The 25,848-nt window shown below is 54.4% G+C and overlaps 1 protein-coding gene across 3 annotated transcripts in view; it reads left to right on the top strand.

Annotated features, from left to right (window-relative positions):
* The window catches only part of MYT1 (myelin transcription factor 1), a 118,678-nt gene that overhangs the window by 34,684 nt on the left and 58,146 nt on the right, over window positions 1-25,848 (top strand). The window contains exons 5-6 of one of the 3 annotated variants that reach the window (XM_037006617.2): window positions 5,980-6,113; window positions 17,399-19,036. In XM_037006617.2, the coding sequence (XP_036862512.2) occupies window positions 19,012-19,036 (25 nt within the window). In that variant the 5' untranslated portion in view covers window positions 5,980-6,113; window positions 17,399-19,011. Of the gene's footprint in view, window positions 1-5,979; window positions 6,114-17,398; window positions 19,037-22,706; window positions 23,109-23,160; window positions 23,620-25,848 lie in introns of those variants that run through there. The other 2 variants (XM_073236306.1, XM_073236307.1) reach the window with 2 other exon arrangements.

Below are 25,848 nucleotides of genomic sequence, written 5' to 3'. Positions count from 1 at the left end.
ATCAAAATACACAGAGTCACTGAATGGATAAAAAAACAAGACCCATCTATATGCTGCCTACAAGAGACTCACTTCAAACCCAAAGACGTACACAGACTGAAAGTAAAGGGATGGAAAAGATATTTCATGCAACTAATAGGGAGAAAAAAGAAGGAGTTGCAGTACTTGTATCAGACAAAATAGACTTCAAAACAAAGAAAGTCACAAGAGACAAAGAAGGACATTACATAATGATAAATGCACCCAATACAAGATCACCTACATATGTGAAATAAATACTAACATAATTAAAGGTGGAAATAGAGTGCAATGCATTCATTTTAGGAGACTTCAACACACCACTCACTCCAAAGGACAGATCAACCAGACAGAAAATAAATAAGGACACAGAGGCACAGAACAATGTATTAGAACAGGTGGACCTAATGGACATCTACAGAACACTCCATCCAAAAGCAACAGGGTACAGGTTCTTAAGTGCACATGGAACATTTTCAAGAATAGATCATATACTAGGCCACAAAAAGAGCCTCAGTAAATTCAAAAAGATTGAAATTGTACTTACCAGCTTCTCAGACCACAAAGATATGAAACTAGAAATAAGTTACACAAAGAAAACAAGAAAGCCCACAAACACATGGAGGCTTAATACATGCTCCTAAATAATCAATGGATCAATGACCAAATAAAAACAGAGATCAAGCAATATATGGAGACGAATGACAACAATAATTCAACACCACAAAATCTGTGGGACGCAGCAAAGGCCGTGCTAAGAGGGAAGTATATTGCAGTACAGGCCTACCTCAGGAAAGAAGAAAAATCCCATATTAACAGTCTAAACTCACAATTAATGAAACTAGAAAAAGAAGAACAAATGAGGCCCAAAGTCAATAGAAGAAGGGACATAATAAAGCTTAGAGCAGAAATAAATAAAATTGAGAAGAATAAAACAACAGAAAGAATCAATGAAAGCAGGAGCTGATTCTTCGAGAAAAAAATCAAAATAGATAAACCCCTAGCCAGACTTATCAAGAAAAAAAGAGAGTCTACACACATAAACAGAATCAGAAATGAGAAAGGGAAAATCACTATGGACACCACAGAAACACAAAGACTTATTAGAGAATATTATGAAAAATTATATGCTAACAAACTGGATAACCTGGAAGAAATGGACAACTTTCCAGAAAAATACAACCTTCCAAGGCTGACCCAGGAAGAAACAGAAAATTTGAACAGACCAATTACCAGCAATGAAAATGGTTTCACTGCTGAATTTTATCAAACATTTACTGGAGACCTAATACCCATCCTCCTTAAAGTTTTCCAAAAAGTAGAAGAAAGAATACTCCCAAATTCATTATATGAGGCCAGCATCACTCTAATGCCAAAACCAGGCAAAGACACCAGAAAAAAAGAAAATTACAGACCAATATCCCTGATGAACATAGATGCAAAAATACTCAACAAAATATTAGCAAACTGAATTTAAAAGTGCATCAAAAGATCGTCCATCATGATCAAGTAGGATTTATTCCAGGGATGCAAGGATGGTACAACATTCGAGAATCCATCAGCATCATCCACCACACCAACAAAAAGAAGAACAAAGACCACATGATCATCTCCACAGATGTTGAAAAAGCATTTGACAAAATTCAACATTATTTCATGATAACTCTCAACAAAATGGGTATAGAGAGCAAGTACCTCAAGTTAATAAAGGCCATAGATGACAAACCCACAGCCAACATTATACTTAACAGCCAGAAGCTGAAAGCTTTTCCTCTAAGATTGGGAACAAGACAAGGATGCCCACTCTCCCCACTTTTATTCAACATAGTCCTGGAGGTCCAGCCATGGCAATCAGACAACACAAGGAAATAAAAGGCATCCAGATTGGCAAGGAAGAAGCCAAACTGTTCCTGTTTGCAGATGACATGATATTGCACATAAATAACCCTAAAGAATCCACTCCAGAACTACTAGATCTAATATCTGAATTCAGCAAAGTTGCAGGATACAAAATTAATACACAGAAATTGGTTGCATTCCTATACACTAACAATGAACTAGCAGAAAGAGAAATCAGGAAAACAATTCCATTCACAGTTGCATTAAAAAGAATAAAATACCTGGGAATAAACCTAGTGAAGGAAGTGAAAGACCTATACTCTGAAAACTACAAGACACTTATGAGAGAAATTAAAGAAGATACCAATAAATGGAAACACATCCCGTGCTCATGATAGGAAGAACTGATATTGTCAAAATGGCCATCCTGCCTAAAGCAATCTACAGATTCAATGCAATGCCTATCAAAATACCTACAGCATTCTTCAATGAACTAGAGCAAATAGTTATAAAATTCATATGGAACCACAAAAGACCCCAAATAGCCAAAGCAATCCTGAGAATGAAGAACAAAGTGGGGGAAATTATGCTCCCTGACTCCAAGCTCTACTACAAAGCCACAGTAATCAAGACAATTTGGTACTGGCACAAGAACAGACCCACAGACCAATGGAACAGATTAGAGAGCCCTGATATAAACTCCACTATATATGTTCAATTAATATATGATAAAGGAGCCATGGACATACAATGGGGAAATGACAGTCTCTTCAACAGCTGGTGTTGGCAAAACTGGACAGCTACATGTAAGAGAATGAAACTGGATTATCGTCTAACCCCATACACAAAAGTGAACTCAAAATGGATCAAAGACCTGAATGTAAGTCATGAAACCATAAAACTCTTAGAAGAAAACATAGGCAAAAATCTCTTGAATATAAACATAAGCATCTCCTCAGGCAAGGGAAACAAAATAAAAAATGAACAAATGGGACTACATCATGCTAACAGGTTTCTGTACAGCAAAGGACACCATCAGCAGAACAAAAAGGCATCCTACAGCATGGGAGAATATATTTGTAAATGACATATCCAACAAGGGGTTAACATCCAAAATGTATAAAGAACTCACATGCCTCAACACCCAAAAAGAAAATAACCCTATTAAAAAATGGGTGGAGGATATGAACAGACACTTCTCCAAAAAACAAATTCAGATGGCCGACAGGCACATGAGAGAATGCTCCACATTGCTAATCATCAGAGAAATGCACATTAAAACCACAATGAGATATCACACCAGTTAGGATGGCGAACATCCAAAAGACACACAACAGCAAATGTTGGCGAGGCTGTGGAGAAAGGGGAACCCTCCTACACTGCTGGTGGGAATGTAAATTAGTTCAACCATTGTGGAAAGCAGTATGGAGGTTCCTCAAAAAACTAAAAATAGAAATACCATTTGACCCAAGAATTCTACTCCTAGGAATTTACCCTAGTTTGAAAGAGACATATGCACCCCTATGTTTATCGCAACACTATTTACAATAGCCAAGAAATGTAAGCAACCTAAGTGTCCATCAGTAGATGAATGGATAAAGAAGAGGTGGTACATATACACAATGGAATATTATTCATCCATAAGAAGAAAACAAATCCTACCATTTGCAGCAACATGGATGGAGCTAGAGGGTATTATGTTCAGTGAAATAAGCCAGGCGGAGAAAGACAAGTACCAAGTGATTTCACTCAACTGTGGAGTATAAGAACAAAGCAAAAACTGAAGGAACAAAACAGCAGCAGAATCACAGAACCCAAGAATTGACTAGCAGTTACCAAAGGGAAAGGGACTGGGGAGGATGGGTGGGAAGGGAGGGATAAAGCGAATAAGGGGCATTATGATTAGCACACATACAGTGGGGGGGTCACAGGGCAGGCAGTATAGCACAGAGAAGACAAGTAGTGACTCGATAGCATCTTACTATGCTGATGGACAGTGACTGTAATGAGGTATGTGGGGGGAACTTGGTGCTGGGGGGAATCTAGTAACCACAATGTTGCTCATGTGATTGTATATTAATGATACCAAAATTTAAAAAAAAAGATTAACAACAAAAAAAACCCCATCTTGGCAAGGGGGAGCCTTGTAGGCAGGTGAAGGCGGTGACTGTGGGCAGGTCCAGGGCTAAGGCGGAAAGAGAGGCGCTCCAGCTGGATGTGAATGTTTGCGATACAACCAGCAAGGCCCACTCTCCAAAGTGCAGGGTGCAAGCATGCAGACCCACAAGAAAAACACAGCCGGACAGAAACAAAGGGCAACATGGTTGTGAAGAAACAGCTGGGGGGACATGGTTCTGGGGACCCCTGCCTGGTGCTTCTTTCTCTCTCCAGACCAGGAAGTAGGCCTGCAGGTGGTGGGCGGCATGTGAGAAGCAGGGAGCCCTGATTCTTGCAGCCCTTCCCAGAGTGGGCTTCCTCAGTGTGAAAGGGCATGGCAGGCATGTGGAGAATGTTCCAGGCCCAGAGGTCCTCAGGAAGCAGGACCCAGGAGAAGACTTTCCCACCCTCCCAACCACGCTGAAGTTCTGGGAGCTTGGGAGCCTGGTGCTTTACACTGCCCTCTACAGCCCAGAATTGTATGAGAAGACAACTCCTGGTCACCTGGGAAACACAAGAGTCTGGCAAAACTGAAAACGGATGCCCCGAGTCAGGTGAGCAGATGTGAAATGGTGAACTTCATGCTGTGGCAAGAGGGGGGCCAAATCAACTCTGATGCACCTTGTGGATAAAGGGAAGGTTCCTGTGCCCAGGATCCTCCCCTGGCTCTGGTCGGCTGGCCCACTGCACATGTGCGGGCAATGCATTGTTATTGACTCTATATGAAGAGCTCCGCCCAGTGCTCTGGGCAAAATGGTGGCATGGCTGCAAGGCTGCAGGAGAGCAGAGATGAGGACAGAGGCCCAGAGGATGGCTGTGTGGGTAGAGAGGCCCAGAGGCAGGGGCCAGCTTGCTGCACGCAGACTCACTCTAGTGGAGGGGATTCTGACTGGACAGAATCTAATAATGGACCTGCCACTGTGGGAATAAAGTCAGGTATAAACCCTTTCAACCCAGGAATGTTCTACTGTAATTTCTTTGGTCACATTGAATCCACAGTGAACTTGCCCGGGGCTGAAACCCATTGGTAAGACACACCTCAAAAATAACTTCTGTGTGATGAAAGCAAGCTGCAAAGGCTTTTGTTCTGCGTGATCGCGATAGTGTAATCTGCAAAGAATGTCATGCGTTGTTCTTGGGTGTCTGTGTAGACAAAAACTGCAGAGAGGTGACATGGACCGATTTCAGAGGCTCACTCTGGGGAGAATATGACAACATACCATTGTCTATGTTTTTGAACATTTTCATGCTTAAAAAAAAAAAAGACTCTAGGGGATGGGATGAGGACGCAGCATGCTGGAGACTGACCCAGGAGGTGGAGGGGGTGGGCAGGTGGTGTGAGGCTGGGAGGAGCAGACTTTGAGGACTCCAGGCAGAGTTTTGTAGAAGGAAGAGCTGAGGAGAAGGGGAAGTCCAGCGCAAAGGCATCTGGGAGGGCCAAGGGCGAGGCAGAAGCTTAGTTCTGGCCTCAGGGTGGGCTGGTGCCATGTAGAATGACACTTCCAGGAACCTGTAGCTCAGGTGGGGACATGCACATGTGTCCTGCTACAGCATCTGGGCAGTAGATGGCCCCGAGAGGGCTCGATGTCTAGGCCTCAGGGATCAGGCACTGGGTCAGGGTGGACTGGGCATAGAAATAAGGGATAGAGAGGGCAGGGGACCAGAGAACTGGCCCCTCCCAGCACCCAGCACCCTTAGTCATGCATCGTATGGTGTACTGCACCAAGCAGACGCTGCTGGAGGCTGGTTCAGCCATGGAGAGCTGCTTCCTGCGGATCAACAAGTTTATAATAAACACAGTTAAATTTTTATTTATGGCACAGCTGCTAATTGCACCATAAACACTTTTCATCAGGCAGTTTCTGTTTACGCATTTGCCAGTCAGCTCATTACCCAGCCACCTCCAGCAGCTGCCCTCACAGTCCCTAGAAGGTCTCACCTGCCTCTGTCCTGCCTCTATCACAGCCCCTCACCGTGCCGGGGCCTCCCACCCATCTCTCCACAAGACGGGGACATGATCTGAACCTTGGACTCCCTCTCCTCAAGTGGCCACGGTCCTGGAGCCCCATCTTCTGGGAGGTGCATCCTGCAGTGTCCAGGTGGGTCTTGCATCTGCTTACACCTTCTTTATTCACGTAGCCGTGACCACCTCCTGTGTCAACATCCTTCCCCCCACCGGCCAGCCCCTCAGGGGCTCTGTCCCTTCCCATGTCCCATCTGCAGGTTGGTCCCCATGTGGAGCTGAAGCGAGGTGGATCCCCGCCCAGCACTCAGACACTGACGCGCACCCCCCCACCCCTGCCCCAGACAGCAGGCCCCTGGGCCTTGGTTCCTGAGATTCTCTGACAGAGACCGAGTAGTCTGCCTGGTGGCATTTCTGGAGTCCTCTCCCGGCCACCCTGGTGAAGAGAAACTGCCTGGCACTTCCTGTGGCAGAGCCTCTCCACTGGGAGTCCCGCTGTGCCGCAAGGCGAAGCCTGGGAGGGCGCATGTTTGTGTTGTAGCTGCTTGGGTGGAAAGGAGGAGAGGCCATGCCCTGGTCACCAACCCCTTCATTTCGTAGATGAAATGTTGTCAGAGCCACTCGGACAGGTTGGATGATAGGAAAGGACACCAAGGTCCCTCCCCAACAAGGCTCACTCCAAGGGAAAGGGAAATACCAGGCTCCACACAAGGGCTAGCACACAGTGGGACGATGGGGGAGGCCCAGGCTTTGGATCTGTGCCATGCAAAAGAGACCAGAGTCATGATCTCTGGCCCTACAGTGGCCTGTGAGGCTGGGGACAGCAGAGAGACCACAGGACAAGGAGTGCAAGGTTTGCCACAGGGCTGTGAGGGCCAGTATTCCACCTTGCATTGGGGGACCCGGCTTTTCCCTACTGAGGTCAGGTGCAGGGCTGAGGAAGCCCCAGTGGTTCCAGGATGGGGTGGGTATCTGGGAGGAGGAGGTTCAAGCAGGAAACTAGGCTCTGTGCTGACAGGGGGTTTGGAGACTTGCACACTGATTGGAGAAACCAAAACCCGTGCCCACACTTGTATCAAGCTGGGCACGGGTCATTCATATGTGCTCCCCTTCCCAAATGTCTCCTGGCCCCTTGGGGACCAGGAGACGATCCAGCCCAGGCCTGCTTTTTGGGTCTCCTGGTTGGGGAACAGATTTGTCATAATAGCACTGAATTGTGGTGGGGGGGACAGGACCCCTTGTGCTCAGCCCTGGACTTGGTCTGGTGGAGGCTGTTTGCTGAGTGTGTCACTGGGCCAGCAGCTTGGGCTGTGTGCTGCCCAGGGCTGGGCGGGGGCCTTGGAGCTGCTTGTGAACTCCGCGTGTGTAAGGAGACTGCAGGACTGTCCTGTCCGCATGCAGCTGCTGCCTGGATCCCCTCCTGGGTGGGACACTCCCTGCGTTTGAGTCTGGCCCCTTCTCCCAGTGCCCACTAGTCCCAAATCTAAATCTGGCAGGGGCTTGGGTGGGGCCTGGGACCAGGAGACAAAGAACCTCCCTGGCGGAGGCCATGGGCAGCTGGGGGGGCTTCAGCTTGGGCTGGGGGATGGGCTGCTGACTTCTCCTTCCTTCATCCCCGCCCAGACTCTATTTTCAATCAGTTCAATTACTACAACTTTAAAGCAATTAGGGAGAATTAGCGGGCAGGCTGCTGCAGGGGAGGCGCCCCCACCCTCCTTTTTCCCACAGCCTGGCAGCTGCTGCAGACACCCAGACTCGCCTGTCTTACTTCTCCTAGAGATGCAACCTCACCTTCTCTTGGGGTCTGCAGAGGGGAGGCGGCCAGGGGAGAGACCCAGAAACATGGGCCCAGAGACTGGGGTGAAGGGAGACTGGTAGGGGGGACAAGGAGATGGAAAGTGCCTTCCTGAGACCCTGCTGCGGCTCAGAAGGAAGACTGTGTGGGGCTCTGCCCCTGTCTCTGCCCTCAGAGGGGTGGGTGCCCAGCTGTGTGCACCTGCAAAGGCCCTGGAGCCAGCCCCAGAGCTGCCCGGAGGAGGCGACCCTCTGTGCTACAGACCCCTGGCCGAAGGCCTGGGCCCCTCGTCCGCGCAAGTGGATGGGGGTGCAGGGCAGGTGCAGGGCCTGACCTTGCAGACAGAACCCTTTGTGTTGGGACCCACCCATCCCTCCCAAGGCTTCTGGTCCCACCCCTCCCCACTCCCCCAGCCTCTCAAAGAAGGCCTGTTCTGGAAGCCTCCTCTGGGAGACCCCCCTCAGCAGTGCAGCCCCCTGAGGTGTGGGTGTCCACAGGCTGGCGTCCCTCATGTGTCTGCACCCATCTGGTGGAGCAGGCCCTGAGCTGGGGCTGCATGAGACATCCTCTTCCAAGGAGGTGGACGGTGGGCGAACACAGTTACTTGTGCAGCTCTGTTCGTGATGAGAGCTTCCAGAGAAAGGGGCCAGGCTGGACTCCAGGGACACCCTGACTTAGTCTGGAAACTTCCCAGAGAGGGCTTAGCAGGATGATCTGGGAGAAGGACCTGGGCAGGGCAAGTCCTGGGAGGTGGCAAGGAGAGTGCGGCTGAGCTCAGGGGAGAGGGGCTGGGCTGAGGCCTGAGTGGGATCCTGCAGGCAGGTGGACACCCTGTGTCTTTAACCTGAAGTGATGGGGCCTGATGAGGGGGCACAGGACAGGGTGGCTTCTGTCAGGTGGGTGCAGGGAGGTGCTGGGCATGGACAGGGGAGGGGCAGGCCCTGCCTGTTCTCCAGCCAAGGAAAGGGTATGCCTGACTCAGCAGGGACCCCCCAACCCATACCCTCACACGTCACAGGGGGCAAGCCAGGAAGGTCAGTATGGCTCCCAGTGGGCAGCTGAAATGGTCTGGGGTGGGCTCTGGGGCTGTTCTCTCCTGTCTGGCAGGCGACGAAGGGAACCAGCCTGCCCCTGCTTGTTAGACTGACAGCCACATCCAGCTGCCCTTGACCTCTCTGGCTGTCCGTGCTTTCCCTGCAGGTCCCTGCAGGTCCCATCATGTCTGGTCTGAGCACATACGGGTGTCTGTGCCCCGTGCCCCCACAGCTGCCACTTGCAGGTGAGTGCTCTGGCACTGGGGCAGCGGCCTACCAAGGAAGGGCTGCTGAGGGGTATCAGGCAGGGGGTTACAGACTTGCAGATCTCACGACCCAGTCAAGTTGCCCTAGAGACAGTGGGACCACCCACAGTTGCTGGGACCCATAAACTCCTGTCACTGTCAGTACAAAGCAGAGGGCTTGATGCCCCTGCCTGAAAGGGTGTCCTTCAAATCCAGGGTAGCTCTTCATGGTGGACACATTTTGCGTCATTGAAGCTTCTATTTGACCTTGTGTGCTAGTTCCTGGGGTGGGGCCTCTTGGAGAGAGGGGCTGCTTCCTGCCCTCCCACCCCAAGCTCCCCTGTGGCTTCTGCATAAACACAGGGTGAGACCAGAGGAAGGTGGAGGGATGCGTAAGGGCCAGACGTTTTCTCCCTGGTGCTGTTCCTATTATGAGTTTTCACTTCCTGATGAACCATCCCCAGCATCGTGGCCCCACACTGCAGGGTGAGTGTGCAAACCACCAAAGAGGTGAGGAGGTTAAGACGCTTTGGACCACCACCTGTGGAAGGCAGAGTAGCTGCAGGCAGCTTGTGGCTGTGGCTTGTGAGGTCACCTCTGGCTCAGGTTTGAAGGAGAAACCCAGCAGGTAGGGTCGGGTACTCATGCCAGGCCAGGCAGGGCATTGGGCAGCATCCTGAGCACAGCAGACTAGGCCTGCTTGACATGGCTCCCAGCCCGGTGGCAGAGGCACAAATAGCTGGGCGGTTCAGCCAGCGAAGGGGTCCGGGCAGGCCTCTGGAGGAAGGACACATAAGCCAAGACCATGCGGTGCAGCCGGTTCCTCAGTAGTGGGCAGGCCGGAAGTGTCCGTGCTGTGGCCTGCACCTGCAAAGGGCTGTGGCAGCGGGAGACCCAAGAAGCCTTGGTGTGGGTGATGCATGTGGCCCCCCGGGAGGAAGGCTTTGTAGGCTCAGGAGGAGGACGTAAGGGCAACGCGGTAGGCCCTGGCTTGAGAAGGAGGAGGGCCCCAGTGGGGCTGACTCGGGATGCAGGACCTCAGTCTGTGTCCGTTTGTGCGCCTGCCGGGTAACAGCTGCTGGGGGCGTTGATTCACACAGGTTCCTCCTGTGGGTGAGAGGCTAGACCTGTGGCTCTTGTGCTTTTCTCTCTCTCCTTTGCGGGGCAGAGTGCACTTAACAGACACACGTGCTCACACATAGATATGCATATGTGCAAACACACAGGTGTGTGTGTACAGATACACAGACATGCATGAACAGATGTGGACCCATAGACTCACAGCAGACAAGCACGCACACAAGCATTAATGTGCATGCACACTTCTACAAGACATGCACACAGGCATGTAGCCACAGAGGTACACACATGTGCACACATAGCATGCACACAAATGACCCCTCAGTACAGTGTCGCTTCTGCTGCCTGCTGCCATCTCTCCCCATCCGAGCACAGGGGCAGGGTGCAATCTCTGGAGGTAGGAGGCCTGGGGTTCGAATTCTGCCTCACTCCTCTGGGCCACGGCTTTCTAATCTGTTGACAAGGGATCCCGGAGTCTCACAGGTTGCTGGAGGGAGTCAGTGCCCTACTATGGGTGAGGGGCTGGGTGCTAGGAGCTGATATCAAGGATGGTATTTATTCTTGCAAGACCAGGGTGTGCCACCCTGGTGTCTGCTCTGGAAACCCAGGATTCAGGGGGTGGGATGGCTCTGTTTGTGGACATGGTGGGGGCACATGGGCTGGCAGGTGCCCCCTCGCTCAGCAGCTGGCAGTACTGGGCTCAGCCTCCCTGTGGAACCCCTAGTACTCTCCTGCCACCTTCCCTAAAGCCAGGGCCCTCGTAGCCCACCCCACTAAACCCCACATAGTCCAGAGGACTTTTGGGAGAACTCCTGGTCAAAGGCCAAGTGACTAGGTAGAGGGCAGTTATGGTTAGGTTCTCAGTGTGCTGAGAATTTCTACCTCTGAACCCTGATTCAAGGACAAAGTGTGCTTACCCAGAAGTCTGGAGGGAGTTGGATGGGCTCTAGGAGCCTACCCACTGAGCCCCTGAGACGGCTGATGCCCTACGGGGCAGCTCTGTCCCCTTGACTGTGCAGGGTGGTCAGCACAAGTCCACTGTGGGGGATTTAGTGCAACCCCTCCCTCAGCTGAAGGCTGCCGCAGCAAGCCATGGTGTGGACAAGTGGGGCCGTGACCGCAACCTGGCCCGCCTTTGCTGCCCCCTGCTGCCAGGCCTGGAATGGGCAGGACCGGCTATGTGGCGGCAGGACACCCAGGGCAGCGTTCCTGCTTCTGACTCCAGGAGCACGGTCTCCCTCTTTTCTGCCTCTTGAGGCATGTGCTTGCCTGTGGAGATGTGGTGACCTCAGGGGCCACTGGGGGCAGGCTGTGGGGGCTGCCTGGTCCTGGGCTGTTCCTGGCATGGCTTTCTCACCCTCCTCTTGTCTCCAGGAGGGGCTCACGGCTGGTTTTGAGGCCCACAGTGGTTTCTGGGGGAGGGGAGCGTGCCCCAGAGACTGGCACGTCTGTCCGAGGTCAGGGGACTGTGCAGACAAGAGAGTGGTGTTCGGGGAGTGGCTGGACAGGTGTCAGGCCTCTCAGGGAGGGCAGGGGACCTAAGGAGCCAGCTTGGGGAGGAGAGAGCGTCAGCGCAGAGGCAGCAGGGTGGGGGCTCGAGGGGGAAGAGCCACAGAGCTGCACATTGGGGCCCGGCTGTGGGAGGAGGAAGGGCCAGGGTCTCCATGGGCAGCTGTAGGAGGTACCAAGATCACAATGCCCCCTGGGGCTCAGTGGGCAGGAGGTGGCCTCCCATGGACCGTTGGGGTTTGTTCTGCCCTCTGTGATGGCAAGTGCTGGGGACAACACTGGCTAGAACTGGTCTTGCTGGGGAGTCCGCGGGGACCCCCAGGGAGAAGACTGGCATGGCTGCTGGGGTGGTGGGCCCAGCAGGCTGCAAGGTTCTGGTGCAAGCCAGGCAGAGGAGTCTAGAATCAGCTTTGGAGGTGAGCCAAGAAGATGTGGCAGCTCCTCTCTGGTGAGGCAGGTCTGAGCTTTGCTCCTAGGGTGCCCCTGGGCCCCTCGGTCCACAGGATGTGGGCTGGCTGCCAGGAGTTTCCCACCTACCATGGCTCCAGGATGAAGCTGGAGATAGAGGCAGCAGTTATGACTCAAAGCACCAATCCCAGACAAATCCTCCATTTGCATCTGCCTTTGGGGTCTCATGGGGAGGAACCAGCTTTTGGAAACATCTATGGTGAATGTTCAGCTGCAGAGAGACATGGTGGGAGTTTTCAGGTTGCTTTGCTATTTCGGAGTCTAAAGCTGTGTTTGGAATCTTCTTTGTTTTTGAAGCAAGTGGCAGGATATGCCCCATGTTTCTGGGTTCCTTGCAGAGTCAGGGTTGTTTGGGGTGGCCCGAGACAAGCTGTGAGGGTGCAGGGTGGTGTGTGTGGGGTTTTGCACCCCTGCGCCTACAGCTGAGTCTCAGACACTCGGGACCTGTCCCCAGGCTCTCTGTGGTGTCCGTCTGGCCCTCACCTCCCGGGCCCTGCGTGCAGAGTCCCGGCCCTCCCCGCCCCCTGCACAGCACGCACATGGACCGTCTGTCCCATGCTCTTGGTGTGCTCTTTGTGTTTTTGCAGGACATTGGTGTGGTTTCCACGTTTCCAAGTCCATCTGGCTGAGGCAGGATGGGTTCCAGTGCCGTAGCTCCCTTGTGCCCAGATTCCCTGGTGCTCAGAGAAACCCTTCAGCCTTTCTGAGCCCGTGAAACAGGAGAATCAGTCCCACCAGAAGTGTGGGGATGATTCCCTGAGGTGACTGTAAGTGGGAGCCTGCAGGGGTTTGGTCAGTGGTTAGCACTCTTGCCATTATCTTCTCAATTGTTTTATACAAACTCAAACTGGTCCAGCACAGTGTCCCAAGGAAACTTAGCGGCAGTGTAAATGGATGGGTCCACTGCAGGTGGCTGTGCCCTGTTTCTCAGCCATGGGCCCCAGGCTGCCCCTCCCACCTTGACCCTACTTCTCCCTTCCAGGATAGGGCCTGTGGTCATTCTGAGAACACTGCTGTTACCTTAAGGTCACTGGGACTCCCCGAGGGTGCCCTCCTCTCTGGCACCCTTCCATCTGTTTCCTCTCAGCTCTCCTTCCCTGCCAACCCCGTGCCCTCTGTGGGATTTGCATACAGGTGCCCCTGGGGGCAGCTGAAGGGTCGGGGGTGGGGCCAGCAGCCCATGCTGGGAGGGCCAACATCACAGGAGCACAGGTGGTGGGACAATGGCCCTGCGGAAAGTGGGTTTTATTCTTCCGCCACTTCCTCAGAGCTGTGTCTTTGCTCCTGTGCCAGTGGGGCGGGGAGGGGGGCCTCTGGTGTTTGGGGTCTGTTGGGGAGCCCTCACTCTGACAGTAGCTCCCCTGGAGCTGGTCCCATTTAGTCACTGAGCCTCAGCCCCTTGTCTATGTATAATTGGGGTGATGGGGGCACAGGGGGAAGCCTGCAAGGCTTGTGTAAAGAGGAGCTAAGGCCCTGTGCCTGCTGGGACAGACCGGGGTGGGGGTGTCCCTGCCATTGGCCCAGGCTGTACTTTCTCAAAGGCCCCCCAGGAAGACTTTCAATGCTCACTCCAATAGTGGGGGGTCAGCTAGGCAGGCCCGACTGCAGACCCTGTAGTGGGTGCCTGCAGGGCTGTGAGTTCCAGGGGCACTGTGGATTATTATCCTGGTGACCCCCAGTGAGAACCATCCCTTGTGGCCACACCTCCCAGGCACTGATCCGATGCATCCATCCCCACCTGCCCTCTCCCACTCTCCCTCCTGCTGCCCCATCTACACCCCATCCATCCTCATGGACGGCAGGCTGGACGTGGAGACTCAGGGCTATTGATGGGCTCACTGTAGCCTCAGCTACAGGCTCAGGGCTCTGGTGTGCATGTGTGCATGAGTGTGTGTGTGTGATGGGAGCACTACACGGGGTTCAGTAGGTTCTACACTGCTCTAACTCGTGAAGGTGGGCGTCCAGGGGAAGGTGCAGCCTGGGGCCCTGGACAGTCCCAGGCCAAGCAGGAGGCCCTGTGGTCAGTGTTCTATGGCTGTCCTCATGGGCATGTCCTTCAGGCACCTGCCTGGGCTCCCCAGCCCTCCCCATTGCCTCCATCCTCCTTGCCCTGCTCATGGTCCTACCAGATGGCTGCTGCCCGTCCCAAGGCTGGGCCTAGGGGAGGCGGGTGAAGCTTGGGCACCATCTTCCCTCTAAAGCTGAGGCTGAGAGCTTCCTCATGCAGAGGCTGCGCGGCCTGCATGGAGAGCCCTTCCCAGTGAGCTCCTGCTGACCAAGGCACCACAGAGACCTCTCTTTGTGGTGCAGAAGGCCCAGACGTAGCCCCGGCCTCTGAGCTGTGTCTGCGGGTGGGGACAGCACTGCTGGCCATTGCAAGGGCTCGCTGTGCTTGCAAGGGCACAGTGCCTGGCGCCTACGGGACACGTCCCCTTCCTCCTTCTCAGGGGCTGGGCCTGTGGGTTCAGTGATTGGTTGGGACATTCTGTGTGGTCCCCTTGGAGAGGTGAGCATGTTTGTCAGGAGGAGGGGGGTCTGTTCCCCACTACCGGCTCTGTGGAGGGCTCAGCTGCCCTTAACCTTCCTGGGCTCCACATCCACAGCTGGGATAGGAGGACCTTGGTCACCTAAGGGCACTGAGTGTGAGACTGGGACCAACTAGGGTCTGTCCCTTTGCTCTTCAGGAACCAGCTGCTGTCACACCCAGTGTGTGGGGTTGACCCAGGCTGGCTCTCTGCCTCCGGTGCTGGTGTGGCTGGGACCCCTAGGATAGTGTGTTTAAAAACCCAGTTCAGGCATCTCAGGACTGAGTTCTCCCAACATGGCCAGACTGTTGCTGTCTTCAGTCCTCAGCGTGTGGCCAGCCAGTGTCCACTGGCTCCACCAAACTCCACTCTTGGTGAGGTGGGAGCCGGACATTTAAGCAAGGGTGCATGCCCCCTGGGCTCTGCGGGAGGGCTCCCGTCCCATGAGACCATCTTGCATCTGTGAGCCATGCTCTTGGGCCACTAATAAGCTGACGCCACCAGCCTGGCCTGCCATGGCAACGGCCCGCAGCCCCACTCTGAGGCCAGGCTCCCGGGCGGCTTTATCTCTGAGGCCATCTGTTCTGGGAGCAGAATTCCAAAGCCACTTAAACAGAGCCTGGAGCAGGGCAAGGTGCTGAGCCCGCTGCCGCCCTAGGAGTGCACACACACACACACACACACACACACACACACACACACACACACACACGGACGATGCATGGACCCTGTGGGGTGCATGGAAACGAAATCGGGGTAGGCTTCCACACAGCGCTGCCTTTTCCCTGGGGACGGACACCCATCCCAGAGCCCTGGTGGCCGGCCTGTCTGCCCCTCACCTCTGCCTTTCTCTCCTGTGTCCCACACCCTTGTCTGTGCCCGCTTCTGTCTGGTCTCTGGACCCCGGCCTCGGCCCCCTGCCGCTGCCATGCTGTCGGCTGTTCTCCCTTGGCTCCTGCCAGACCTGCTGCTCTCTTCCTCACGCCTCCCTCTGTCCTGGCGAGGCCTTGCCTTCCGGAGGCTTATGGTCTCTGCCCATCATCGTGGGCGTGCCTAGAGCAGCGAGGCAGGGCCAGCCGCTCACCGCTCAGGTCTGGACCCTCCTGCCTTCCCTTATTTCACCCAAGATTGCCAGGCAAGGGGAGGAGTGCTACCAGACTCTGTTCTCAGCTTCCTGGGCCCTGCCCGGCACAGTGCACACAGAGTAAGGGGAGGCCTCCTCGGAGTCCCTCTGGCCCTCCCTGAGGTCTGACCTGGAGTCCTGTGCTGTGGCCCATGGTGGCCTCCGCTTCTCTGGGCAATCTCCCCCCACGCCTAGCTGCCCCTGGGCCATTGCTGAATCTGCTGTGAGCTGCCTGAAGACCCCAGGGCCACCAGGCTCAGGCCACCACCAGAGCCTGAGGGTCTGGTAAGCTGGGTCTTCCGGAATGATCTGCTGAGTCCTGGCTGGTGGTCACTCAGCCATGTCCCTTTGCCCTAACCCCCTTCTGCCTCTGAACTGCAGGTGGCCTTACTCATGGCTTGAGCCTTCACTTCTGGCTCCCTCCAGCCTTCAGAAGGGGTGGGTGTCTAGACTGTGCTCTGAGAGGCCTTGGGCAGGTCCCAGGTCATGGCAGAGAGGGAAGGGGAGCAGAGGGGCAGACCTGTGGGGCTTCTTGGGCGCACATGTCATGAGGGCTCTACTAAAGCCAGCCTGAATGGCCAATGGCCACAGTACTGAGCTGCCCCCCCAACCCCCTGCACCAGGCCACTGGGCCGAGCCCATGACAGGCCCCCAGGACAGACCCTGCTGTGGCCCTTACTTCAAAGGCATGCTGCTAAGTATGCGGCCTGCTGAGTCTCTGCTGAGAACAGAGCTGTGGAAGGTGATGTCCTGAGGGCTTCCCTCAGGTGGGGGTGGCTGAGCTCAGTGCTGCCCAGCTTCTGGTCAAGGGGAAGGAGGTGCCTTGGCTGCAGAGCACCTGAGAGGCCAGGGCAATAGCTGCCCTTGACAGTCAAGCTGCATTCTGCAGACAGGGAGCTCTCTCAGGGGCATGATGGCTGGAGGTAACCACTCCTCACACTGTAAAGGGCCCACAAGTCACTTGGGGTCACCTGTTCAGAACATGGATTTTGACTTGCCTGGCCCATGTGGACCTGGGGCTCCTGTGCCGGTCCCTCAGCACACTGTGAGTAGGGTGGGGTGGCACGTGGAGGAGCCTGGAGGTCCCCCGTGGAGCTCCTCAGGGCTTCAGAGGATACATCTGTTTTGTCCCACTGGATTCCGAATTTGTACAAGGGGTTTCATGTGATCGACTATGAGGCGGTTTGGTTTTATCAAAGGAGAAAGCACAGGCCTTCCTAGAATCCCCCACTGTTTCTTTAAATAATCAGTTGTAGTCACCTCCATCCAAAGAACATATTTCCCCAAAGTCAGGGAGTCCTACTCAGGCGGGGTAGGAGGGGACTGCCACCTGCTGGCACCCGGTGTCTGTGATGTTTGGAGGGACGCTTTGGCTTCCTGGGTTCCCCAAGTTGGGAGGCAGGGGTGTGGTGGGGGGCCCGCCAGAGTGACTCCTCACCACCAACTGGAGTGGGAAACTGAGTCATGGGAGGGCTGTGTGAACACGTCTGTCACTGCAGAGGAGAGACCTCCCAGCCCATGCCAGAAGCGTGTATAGTCACCTTCCCTGACCCCACCCCTTCCCTGCCTCTCTCACCTGCATCAGTTCTCTGCCTTTTCACTGTACTGCCCTCTAACCAGACGACTCCCCTTTTATTTCCAGCCTGATCTTGGTCCTGAGCCTCAGACCGAAACCCATATCCTGGAGCAGAGCTGTCAGTCCCCAGGGACCTGCTCTCGCCCTGGACCCCAGCTCAGTGAGTGGCACAGCCCCCTCAGTGGCTCAGGTCAGCCCTGGAGTCCCACATGGCTCTTGCCTTCCCTCTAGCCCTACCTAGACCCTCAGCAGCCCCACCTACCCCCAGTGTTCCCCTGCTTCCCCATGGACCAGCTGCTGCCCTTGTCCTGCTGGCTGCCCAGCCGCCTTCACTGGAGGTCCCCCTGGAGCCCTGGAGACATCCAGTGGTTTGTTGGTGGTCACAGAGCTGTAAGGGGACAGGGGCGGCCTGGGATCTGCCTCATTCTGGCTCTGGGACAGGGACACCTGACCGCAAAACCCATTCCCCCAGCTTGCAAGGCAGCAGATAGCCTGGGAGTGCTGGGTACTCGCTACAGGCTTTGCCTACTGGTGGGTCTGTGAGGACAGGGACTGGTAGTTCCTTCTCTCCATCCCAACATCTCGAGGGCCAGTGTTGAGGACATCTGCTCTGGAGGAATGTGCGAGGGGGCTCTTAGGACTGGTCTGCCCCTCCCACCTCCCATGGGTCCATCCTGGGCTCCTTCATGGCAGGAGAGAGCCTTGCCCAGCCCTGCCTCCCAGGCCTCTAACAGAACCAGAGGATGCAGGATTCCTGCCATGCACCTTACCTGCAGCAGGCTGCACACAGGCTTCCACCTGTCAGGGGCAGGCGCCTGAACAGAGGCAGGCAAGTATTCAGAGCTAAGGGTGGTTGGAGACATGCAGGGGGTGACCCCTGAGTTGCCTCAGGGGTGAATGGGAGCTTCTCAGTGTCAGGGGAAGCCAGGTGGAGGGCACAGCCAGGCCTGAAGTTGGGACTGTCCAGCCAGGTCTGGTGATGGCCAAACTCTTTGCTCTAAAGTACTCCGGTGGGCAGTGAAGGGTCATAGGACAGGGTGAGGCAGGAGAAATCATTCCAGAAAGGTCCCCGCTGCCTCCCCCTACCACTGGTTGAGACTGATTTGCAGACCAGAGTTCCTCCCTTTCCCCGTGCCCCTGTGAGTCCGCCCCACTAGCCACCATCCCTAAGGGGGCAGGCTCCCCACCGCAGCCCACCACAGCCCAGGGGCCACAGGGGCCTTAGCGCTCAGCAGCCAAAGATTGCGCTGCAGGGGAGGTCAAGATTCCCCAGACCTGAGGCTGCCCCACCCCATCCTGACTGGTCGGCCACCAGGTTTCCGGCCTGACACGGTCTGGGGTGAAGCAGGGAGGGAGGGAAAGTGGGAGGTGGAACGAGCAGGGGAGGCGGGGAGGGGGCAGCATCTCAGAGCAGGCGCCTCCCCTCCCTGGCTGGTTCATCCTGGTGTGAGGGGCTGTGTCTTTGCTTCCCCCCACCTGCAGGCGGGGCCCATTGTGTAGGGAAGGGAGCCTCATTGGCAGGGCATCAGTGTGTGATCATCTGCTCCCTGGCCCTGATTGGCTGGATGAGAGGCCCCCCCCCCAGGACCCGGGACACAGAAGTTTGTGCAGCAACTTTTTCCAGCGTGAAGTGATCGTGTGTCCAGGCTTCAGAGTGGAATTGTGCCTGCCCAGCTAAGATGACTCTCTGTGGGACCTTCCTGGGTGCGTACCTCCCCCCATCTCCACACACCCCTCCCCAGGCCTGTTCACATGTTTCTGCCAATATGCCGAAGGGACTAATTAGCTGTGTGTCCCATCAGCGCTCTGTGCTCTTTCCTGGGCAGCCAAGGAGGTGACAGACAGGCGCCCTCCTGAGTGAGGCCAGGGCTCTCAGCCCGATGCCTCCCCTTCCAGCTGGTCGACTGGCTTGCAGAACCCTGTCAAGACTGCCGTGTTTGTGGGCTTGCCTCCCAAGGTTGGAGGTGGGGTGGGTAGTGGGTGGAGGTGGGTGTGTGCAGGCGCAGGAGCTGCGCTCTGGGAGAAGGCGGGTGGAGAGAAGGTGTGTGTGGCCGGAGAAGTCCACTGCTGCCGGAGTCTCCACCACACGCAAAGTTACTCTGTGTGTGTGTGTGAAACAGTAACACCGTGTGAGAGCAAGTCAGTGTGGGCACGTCCCCCACGGTACCTCCAAAACATGGTGCGTGTGCTCACACCAAGTCACGGGGATGCTGTGTTTGATATCTCAGCATGAAACAGTCTCAACTATGGCCCAGAGTGTGTGTGAATGTGTGTGCACGTGCGAGTCTCACAAGCCAGCGAGTGTGAGGCAGGCACACAAAGTCAGCGCAGGGCGGTGTGAAGAGTGGCCCTCGTTTTTGTTCGCCCCATCTGCCAGAGCCTGCCCGGGGCAGCGGCCCCCCCACCCCCCGCCTTCAGCTGTTCGTATACAATATTAATGCTGACCATCTCGGGCTCCGCACACAACGGCTCTAATTGTCGTCTGCAGCTTTAAGGCGGGCGCCCATCTGCAGGGAAGCTTTCAGAAAGAAACAAGGAAACCCTCACCCCCAGCTGGTCACCGGAGAAGGTGGTGCCAATTACAGATGCGAAAAGTTTAGACCGAAATTACTTGAAAGAGTTTTTATGAAGCAAATGAACTGACATTCGGGATGTCTGTGTGCAGATTTGCACACGTAACTGCATGTATTTGAAGTCAGCGTACCAGCCGAGCAGTCGTTACGCGTCTCTCCTTTGCTCCCACAAAGCACTTCCTCAGCAAGCCCGGAGTTTGGTTTTGCGAATCTCCCCCTTTTCTCCCCGTGTGGAGTTTGAGGACCCGCCAGTCAGGCAGAGGTTGTTTCCCTGTGGCTCTTCCCAAACTGGAAAGTCACAGGCTACTACCCCCACAGATTTTCATGAAATAAAGCCTAATGGAATAATGTGGTCCATGCTTGGTTATGGGAAAGAAAATATTTTAAGATTAAAAAACATCCTGATGATTTTCACCCCGTGTAAGAAAGCACTTACAGGCAGGGCTGGAAGGCTTGTTTGGAATTTTCTCTCCCAGCCCGGGGTTCAGTGGCTGCGTGGGGGTCCTGACTGAGTCTCTGTACTGAGGACAAAGGGCCTGGAGCGGGCAGGGAGCGCTGTCCGAAGTGCTGATCAGACCGCGTCGCAGGGCCGCCCCACTGCTCAGGCTGCGGGCAGCCGCCGAGCCCCGAGACTGGCCAGCAAACTCCCTTCTCTGCTCCTTTCCTGCGGCTCCTCCTCTCTCTTCACAGAGTCAGCTAAGGCTTTTGAAACTTTACTCATCAAAACCCGTCTTCTGAAACGGCTCCTACTCTGTGACCAGCAGGAGCCCCGAGGCTCCTCTCCAGGCTCTTGGAACAGGCACCGGCTCGAAGTTCCTGAGCACGTGGGGAATGCGCGCCCGAGCGGCCGCAGGTGGGGTCCGGAGCCCCCACCCCGACCACCGGAGCTGCACACCTCGATGGGGAAGGTGTGAGATGCTGAAAGTCCAGGTTTGCAAATGCAATTTGTTACCTGGAAAGTTAATTGTGCTGCCCCAGGCCTTTTTGTGGCATCCTGATCGCTCTGTCTTTACCTGTGTTTGTTGTTTCCTAAGTTTGACTGTTGCGTTTCTGAATTAAATACTTGCATGGAACACTGGGTATTGCTCGAGGACAAGGCTGAGGCAGCACCGGCCCCCCCTTTGATTCTATCTTCATGGGGTAACAATGGCGAGCAGGGCTGCTTGAGCCTGCAGCCTGCTGATAAGAGTTTAATAGAATTTCTGAATGCCAAAGGTTTGGGATGTAAAATATCCCGGAACACACAGCATGTCCAGAGGAGACAGAAAATGGCTTCCAGGAGAGCTCTCAATTGAGTATGTCCTTCGATGCTCATGGTTTGAGCCCCTGAAATAACAAAAACAATGGTAGGCAGTTATTATAGGAGCCTCAAACAGTTCTCATTTAGCTAATTAATATTTCATCCTCAGTTTGACCGGTGACGGCTTGCATTTATTTCGTTTTGCTCAGTATACGAGATGGCCCTGAGTGCGTTTTGCTTTATTGGTTGAGAGTAATGTGGTGTCTGTATGAGAACCAAACATACTTATTTGCTTTTTGGATGAGGCTCACTGGTTTGCGTGTAATGTGATGTGAAAGCAGCACTGCATTTTGAAAGTATTTCTCATGAGAGAGTTTTAGTTGATTTTCAAAACATGCTTTCTTCGAGAAAACTAAGTGTTTTAATTCTGTCTCATTCCTGCTTTTGGTGGCCTGAGCCCTTTACTGTTGATTAGGTTGGGGGCATTGTGTTCCTGCCTAACTCACCGAGAAATGGTATTTCCTGTCTGCTGAAATCTCTGCAGGGCACTTCTGAGCCACGAGCTTCTCTGACCCTCACACTGGCCTGTGACGGCGTGTTCTTAGCAGGTGTCCGAAATTCAGTTTGTGTCATGTTTCACAGTACAGTTTCCAACACTCGAGTATGATGATGGACAACTGTTAGCCCGGTTTATCAGCAAGGAAAGGGAATTTGGACAGTAAGCAAGAATACCATGGCTCCTGGGCACTCTTCCTGAGGAAATTCCAATGTTCATACCTGAACGTGGAAAAAAAATCACAGACTGACAGATGAGAAAGCAAACAATCGGGTTGCCTAAAGAGCGGGTGGGCACTTCTGTTGTGTGTGATGGATTTTTCTCTTGGGTTTAATTGGAGGACTCCTTGCAGGCAGTTTAAAAAAGACTCAAAAAGAGAGCAGAGAACTTGCGCAGGGTGCTTTCCTCTGGCTGGGATAAATTTAGTGGTTTTAGGGCACAGAATACTCATTCCTCAGGGAGTACCCAAGCTTTCTTTGAGAGGGCTTATTATTTTAAAACCTAAAACAAAAAAGGGAATGTGTGATAAAGAGAAGGATCTTTTCCGAATCTGTTCTGTGTGTGTGACTTTAATTTTTGGTCTGTGGCCATAGGTACCATTTATGCACTTTAAAAAATACATGCCTATTTAAGTCACTGATTCTTGAATATGCAGATGAGCCAATTTGTAGCCCTCTGGTTCATCTGAGTATAAATTCTGCAGTCCGTTCTTTATGATGGTAGGTCATATTCCTAACCACCAATAAATATTGTAAAGTACTTTCGCTGCAGCCGTGCTAACCCAGGGCATCTGTCATTCCGGTTGCTGCTATTAGGAATTATTGGACTGAACCACTGGTGGAGAAAGCAGAGGGGGGTGAGCCTGGCGGTTGTGACGCTCTCTGCCCTTTTGTGTGTTTTGCATAAAGAAAACCCAATCATACTGCACATGAATTATGGATCTGTGTGGGCAAATGCAGGCACCTTCTGCTGGCTGAGGCTCGGGGCAGGAGACAGGGGCGCTGCTGGCCCGGGCACCTCTCACTCCCCAAGTCAGCAGATCCATCTCTCTGATGCTATACTGTAAATTTATTTCACCTCGGAGAGTAAACAGATATATTGGAGCCCCAAGGGTTCATGGGTAGCGTATTTACAAAGGAGCCTCTCCGCCAGCCCGTGCCACTGCTGCTAATGAGAGCGGTCATTAAGTAAATGAGACGTCGCCTTTAGCTGGCTTAGGAGTTCGCACACTAAGGGGAGAAGATATTTAATTGAAACCCTCACACAGGCTTCCCCACATGTGACCGCTGTAAGGGAGGCAGCTGCCTTCCCTCCTCCCCCGTCCACCCTGCACCCCCCCATGTAAATTTCATGATTGCTTTCCGTGATGTCATTTTGAAAGAGGACAGACAATAGCTGTGGGGAAAGGTAAGTCAATGTTACGTTCTTTTGCTGACAAAGGCAGATATATCCAGGGCTTGGCTTTTCCCCTCAGACGGAGATGGAGAGGGCATGCAAGCAGAGTTAATTTCTAAGATGAAGGCTTTCTTTGCAGGAAAAGCAGGTCTGGGGATGGCTTTTTAAAGCTGCTCTGAGGGACCGGGGCTTTCTTCTCCTGGGTCTGCCCGTGGCTGCGTCCCTCTTTCTCTGACCCTTGCTGGCTTGCTCACGAGCCCGGCCTCTCTGAGAGCCTTAATGAACTGAGTCTAACAGAGAAAACATTGAGGGGGACCTGGTATCAAGACGAGAGAAACTTTACGCGCATTTCTGGAAGAGGAGAGCACAGATATATTTGCAGCTGTGGGACCTGGCGCGGTGTGCCCAGGGAACATGCTGGCTCCTTAAGGAGAAGACTTCCCTGGCGCGGGGAACTCGGAGTCGGTACCTCATCTACGACCAGCCCCCCAGCCCGCCCAAGCCCCGGAGGAGAGATGGTCATGTGAGCATTTTGTCCTTGCGTGTCACGTATTTCTAAACTTAAGGAACAGCATCTAGAGTGCGTGTATCCGTGGGGTAGACACACAGAACCAAATGCCGGCCGTTCCTCTCAGCTCCCTTCCTGGCCGTGTGACGGTCGCAAATGTGCTTACTTACGGTATTATTGTAACGGAGTTTGTCCATTTAAAACTAAAAACCAGGGTTGGCCCAGAAGTCTATGTGAGCCTCCAGCAATGTATGCCATTGCCTGCTGGCCGATGTGCTCTGGGCTGTGGACTTCATCTTGCCCGTGGGATGCACTGTCTTCTTTGTGCATCAGGAAAATAAACAGGCCCCCAGGGGCCCCTGTGTGGCGGTGCGGTGGGTCCTTACCTGGGAGGCCCATGTGTCTTCCTGAGTCACAGGGCTCTTCTCTTCTCAGCACCCCTTCAGCACCAGTGGGCATCATCGGCTGGTAAAGTTGGGTGTTTAATTTCTGAAACAAAATGTCTGAGAGGTGAGTCTGGCAGCAAGATGTGGGCTTGGTCTCGGGCCGCCCGACCGTGTCACTGTAATGGCGATGATGGCAGCGCTCACCATCACTACCCTTTTGGGAGAGGGAGGTGAGAAATTTTGCCCTGGTGGTTTAAAGAAAAGAGAGGCTAGAGAAACGTGAGGATGCCGGGGATGCCGGGAGGGCAGTGGCTGAGTGAACAAAAGGCAAGGCAGTGTTGGGCAGGCCCGGGAGAGGCGAGCCCTCAGCCTCTGGGCAGGAGGGGGTGCTTCCTTCTGCCCCCTCCAGATGCGGCAGAGCCTGCCCTGTCCTCTCTCAGCCTGGGGAGGAAGAGTCCCCACCTGCGCTGGGCAGCAGCTGGGAGAGGCCTGGGCTCCTGGCCCAGGGCCCCGCTCCCATCGGTCCTTGGCTGTGATTATTACCTCCTCCCTTATGGCCCTGCTAGTTAATTGTAAACAAAAGAGTGGGGAGCAGGGATTGGAGTTTTGTGGCACCAGTGGGGAGGTGTCACCCATGGGCAGGACCCTGCCACCTTCCCACAGTTGTTCACTGTGCAGAGGAGGCCAGGTCCGGGTTGAGAGGTCAGTTTGTTTGCAAAGAGGAGGCAGCCTCATGAGTCCTGCTATCCTGTGGGGCTGGAGGCCGAGGCCCCTACAGGGTCTCCAAACCCCTGGGCATCTGGGTGGCACTGGACCTCACAGGGGTATTGGTTGATCTAGGGGGCTGGGCAGGGGCTGCACAGACTTGGACATGAAGGCCTTCCAATCCTGGGGCTGTCTGGGCTGTGACCCCCTTGGACCATGGGGTCCCAATGTGGGCCAGGGAGCTCACCCAGGGAAGGGGGCTGTTTCTGTCTAAAGTAATCCGGAAGGCCTGTGTGACCCTCAGGCATTGCCTGCAGGTCTGGAGGCAGCCTCAAATATTCTGAAGCAATGCTCCAGACCCTGTTGGGAGACTCTGGCAGAGGCAGTGGTCACTCATTGCCCAGTGCCCCTTGTGCCCAGGGGAGGAGAACCTGCTCTGAGGTGACCCTGCCCAGTGGGCAGTCTTTGGGCTACAGAACTGCTCCATCCCCAGGGGTCCCAGCAACTTGTCCCAAAGAGAACTGACTCAGGCCAGAGCTCGGCCTGCCCCCTCCGCTGTGGTAGATGCTCTCCCTGGTGCTGCCAAAGCCCAGAGCCCCTCCTCCCTGTGCCCCACGGCACTCCTGTGGCCTGGGGTCACTGAATGTGCCTGTGATGATGATATAGGTGACTCTGTGCGAGCCTGGGGCATGGGGCCGGGAGGATCTGCAACGACTCTGGTAAGGGAGCCTGGGGGCTCCTGCAGCTGCCCTGATGGCTGTGGGCAGGCTGGTGGGGCGGGGCTCCTCCTGGATGGACTCCATGTGAAGCATACCTGCAGCACAGAGTGAGGCGTGGGGCTGCTTGAGCTCCTGCCTGGGCCAGGAGGGTGGGACCAGCACCGTGGTCAGCCCTGGGCCTGGACTCAACGGGGAGGCAGGGAAGTGGCCTCCAGGCAGGCGGGGGCTGCCAGTAGTCACCTGATCTGAGGATAGGCAGGGCTTTGGGCGGCCAGGAAGGCCTGCATATCACTTAGGCGTGCTGGAAAGATAGGAGCTGGGCCTGTCCTGGCCCCGGGAGACTCTTGTTGGCTTCTGTCTTGCAGAAAGCTGGGCATTATCAGAGAGAGGGGAGCCCGGCAGGGGCCTCCCTCACCCACCGGCACCTAGGTCCT

Source organism: Manis javanica, chromosome 5 (genome assembly GCF_040802235.1).
Source record: "Manis javanica isolate MJ-LG chromosome 5, MJ_LKY, whole genome shotgun sequence".
NCBI classification, from domain to species: domain Eukaryota; kingdom Metazoa; phylum Chordata; class Mammalia; order Pholidota; family Manidae; genus Manis; species Manis javanica.
This window is presented reverse-complemented; position numbering and strand designations above follow the sequence as displayed.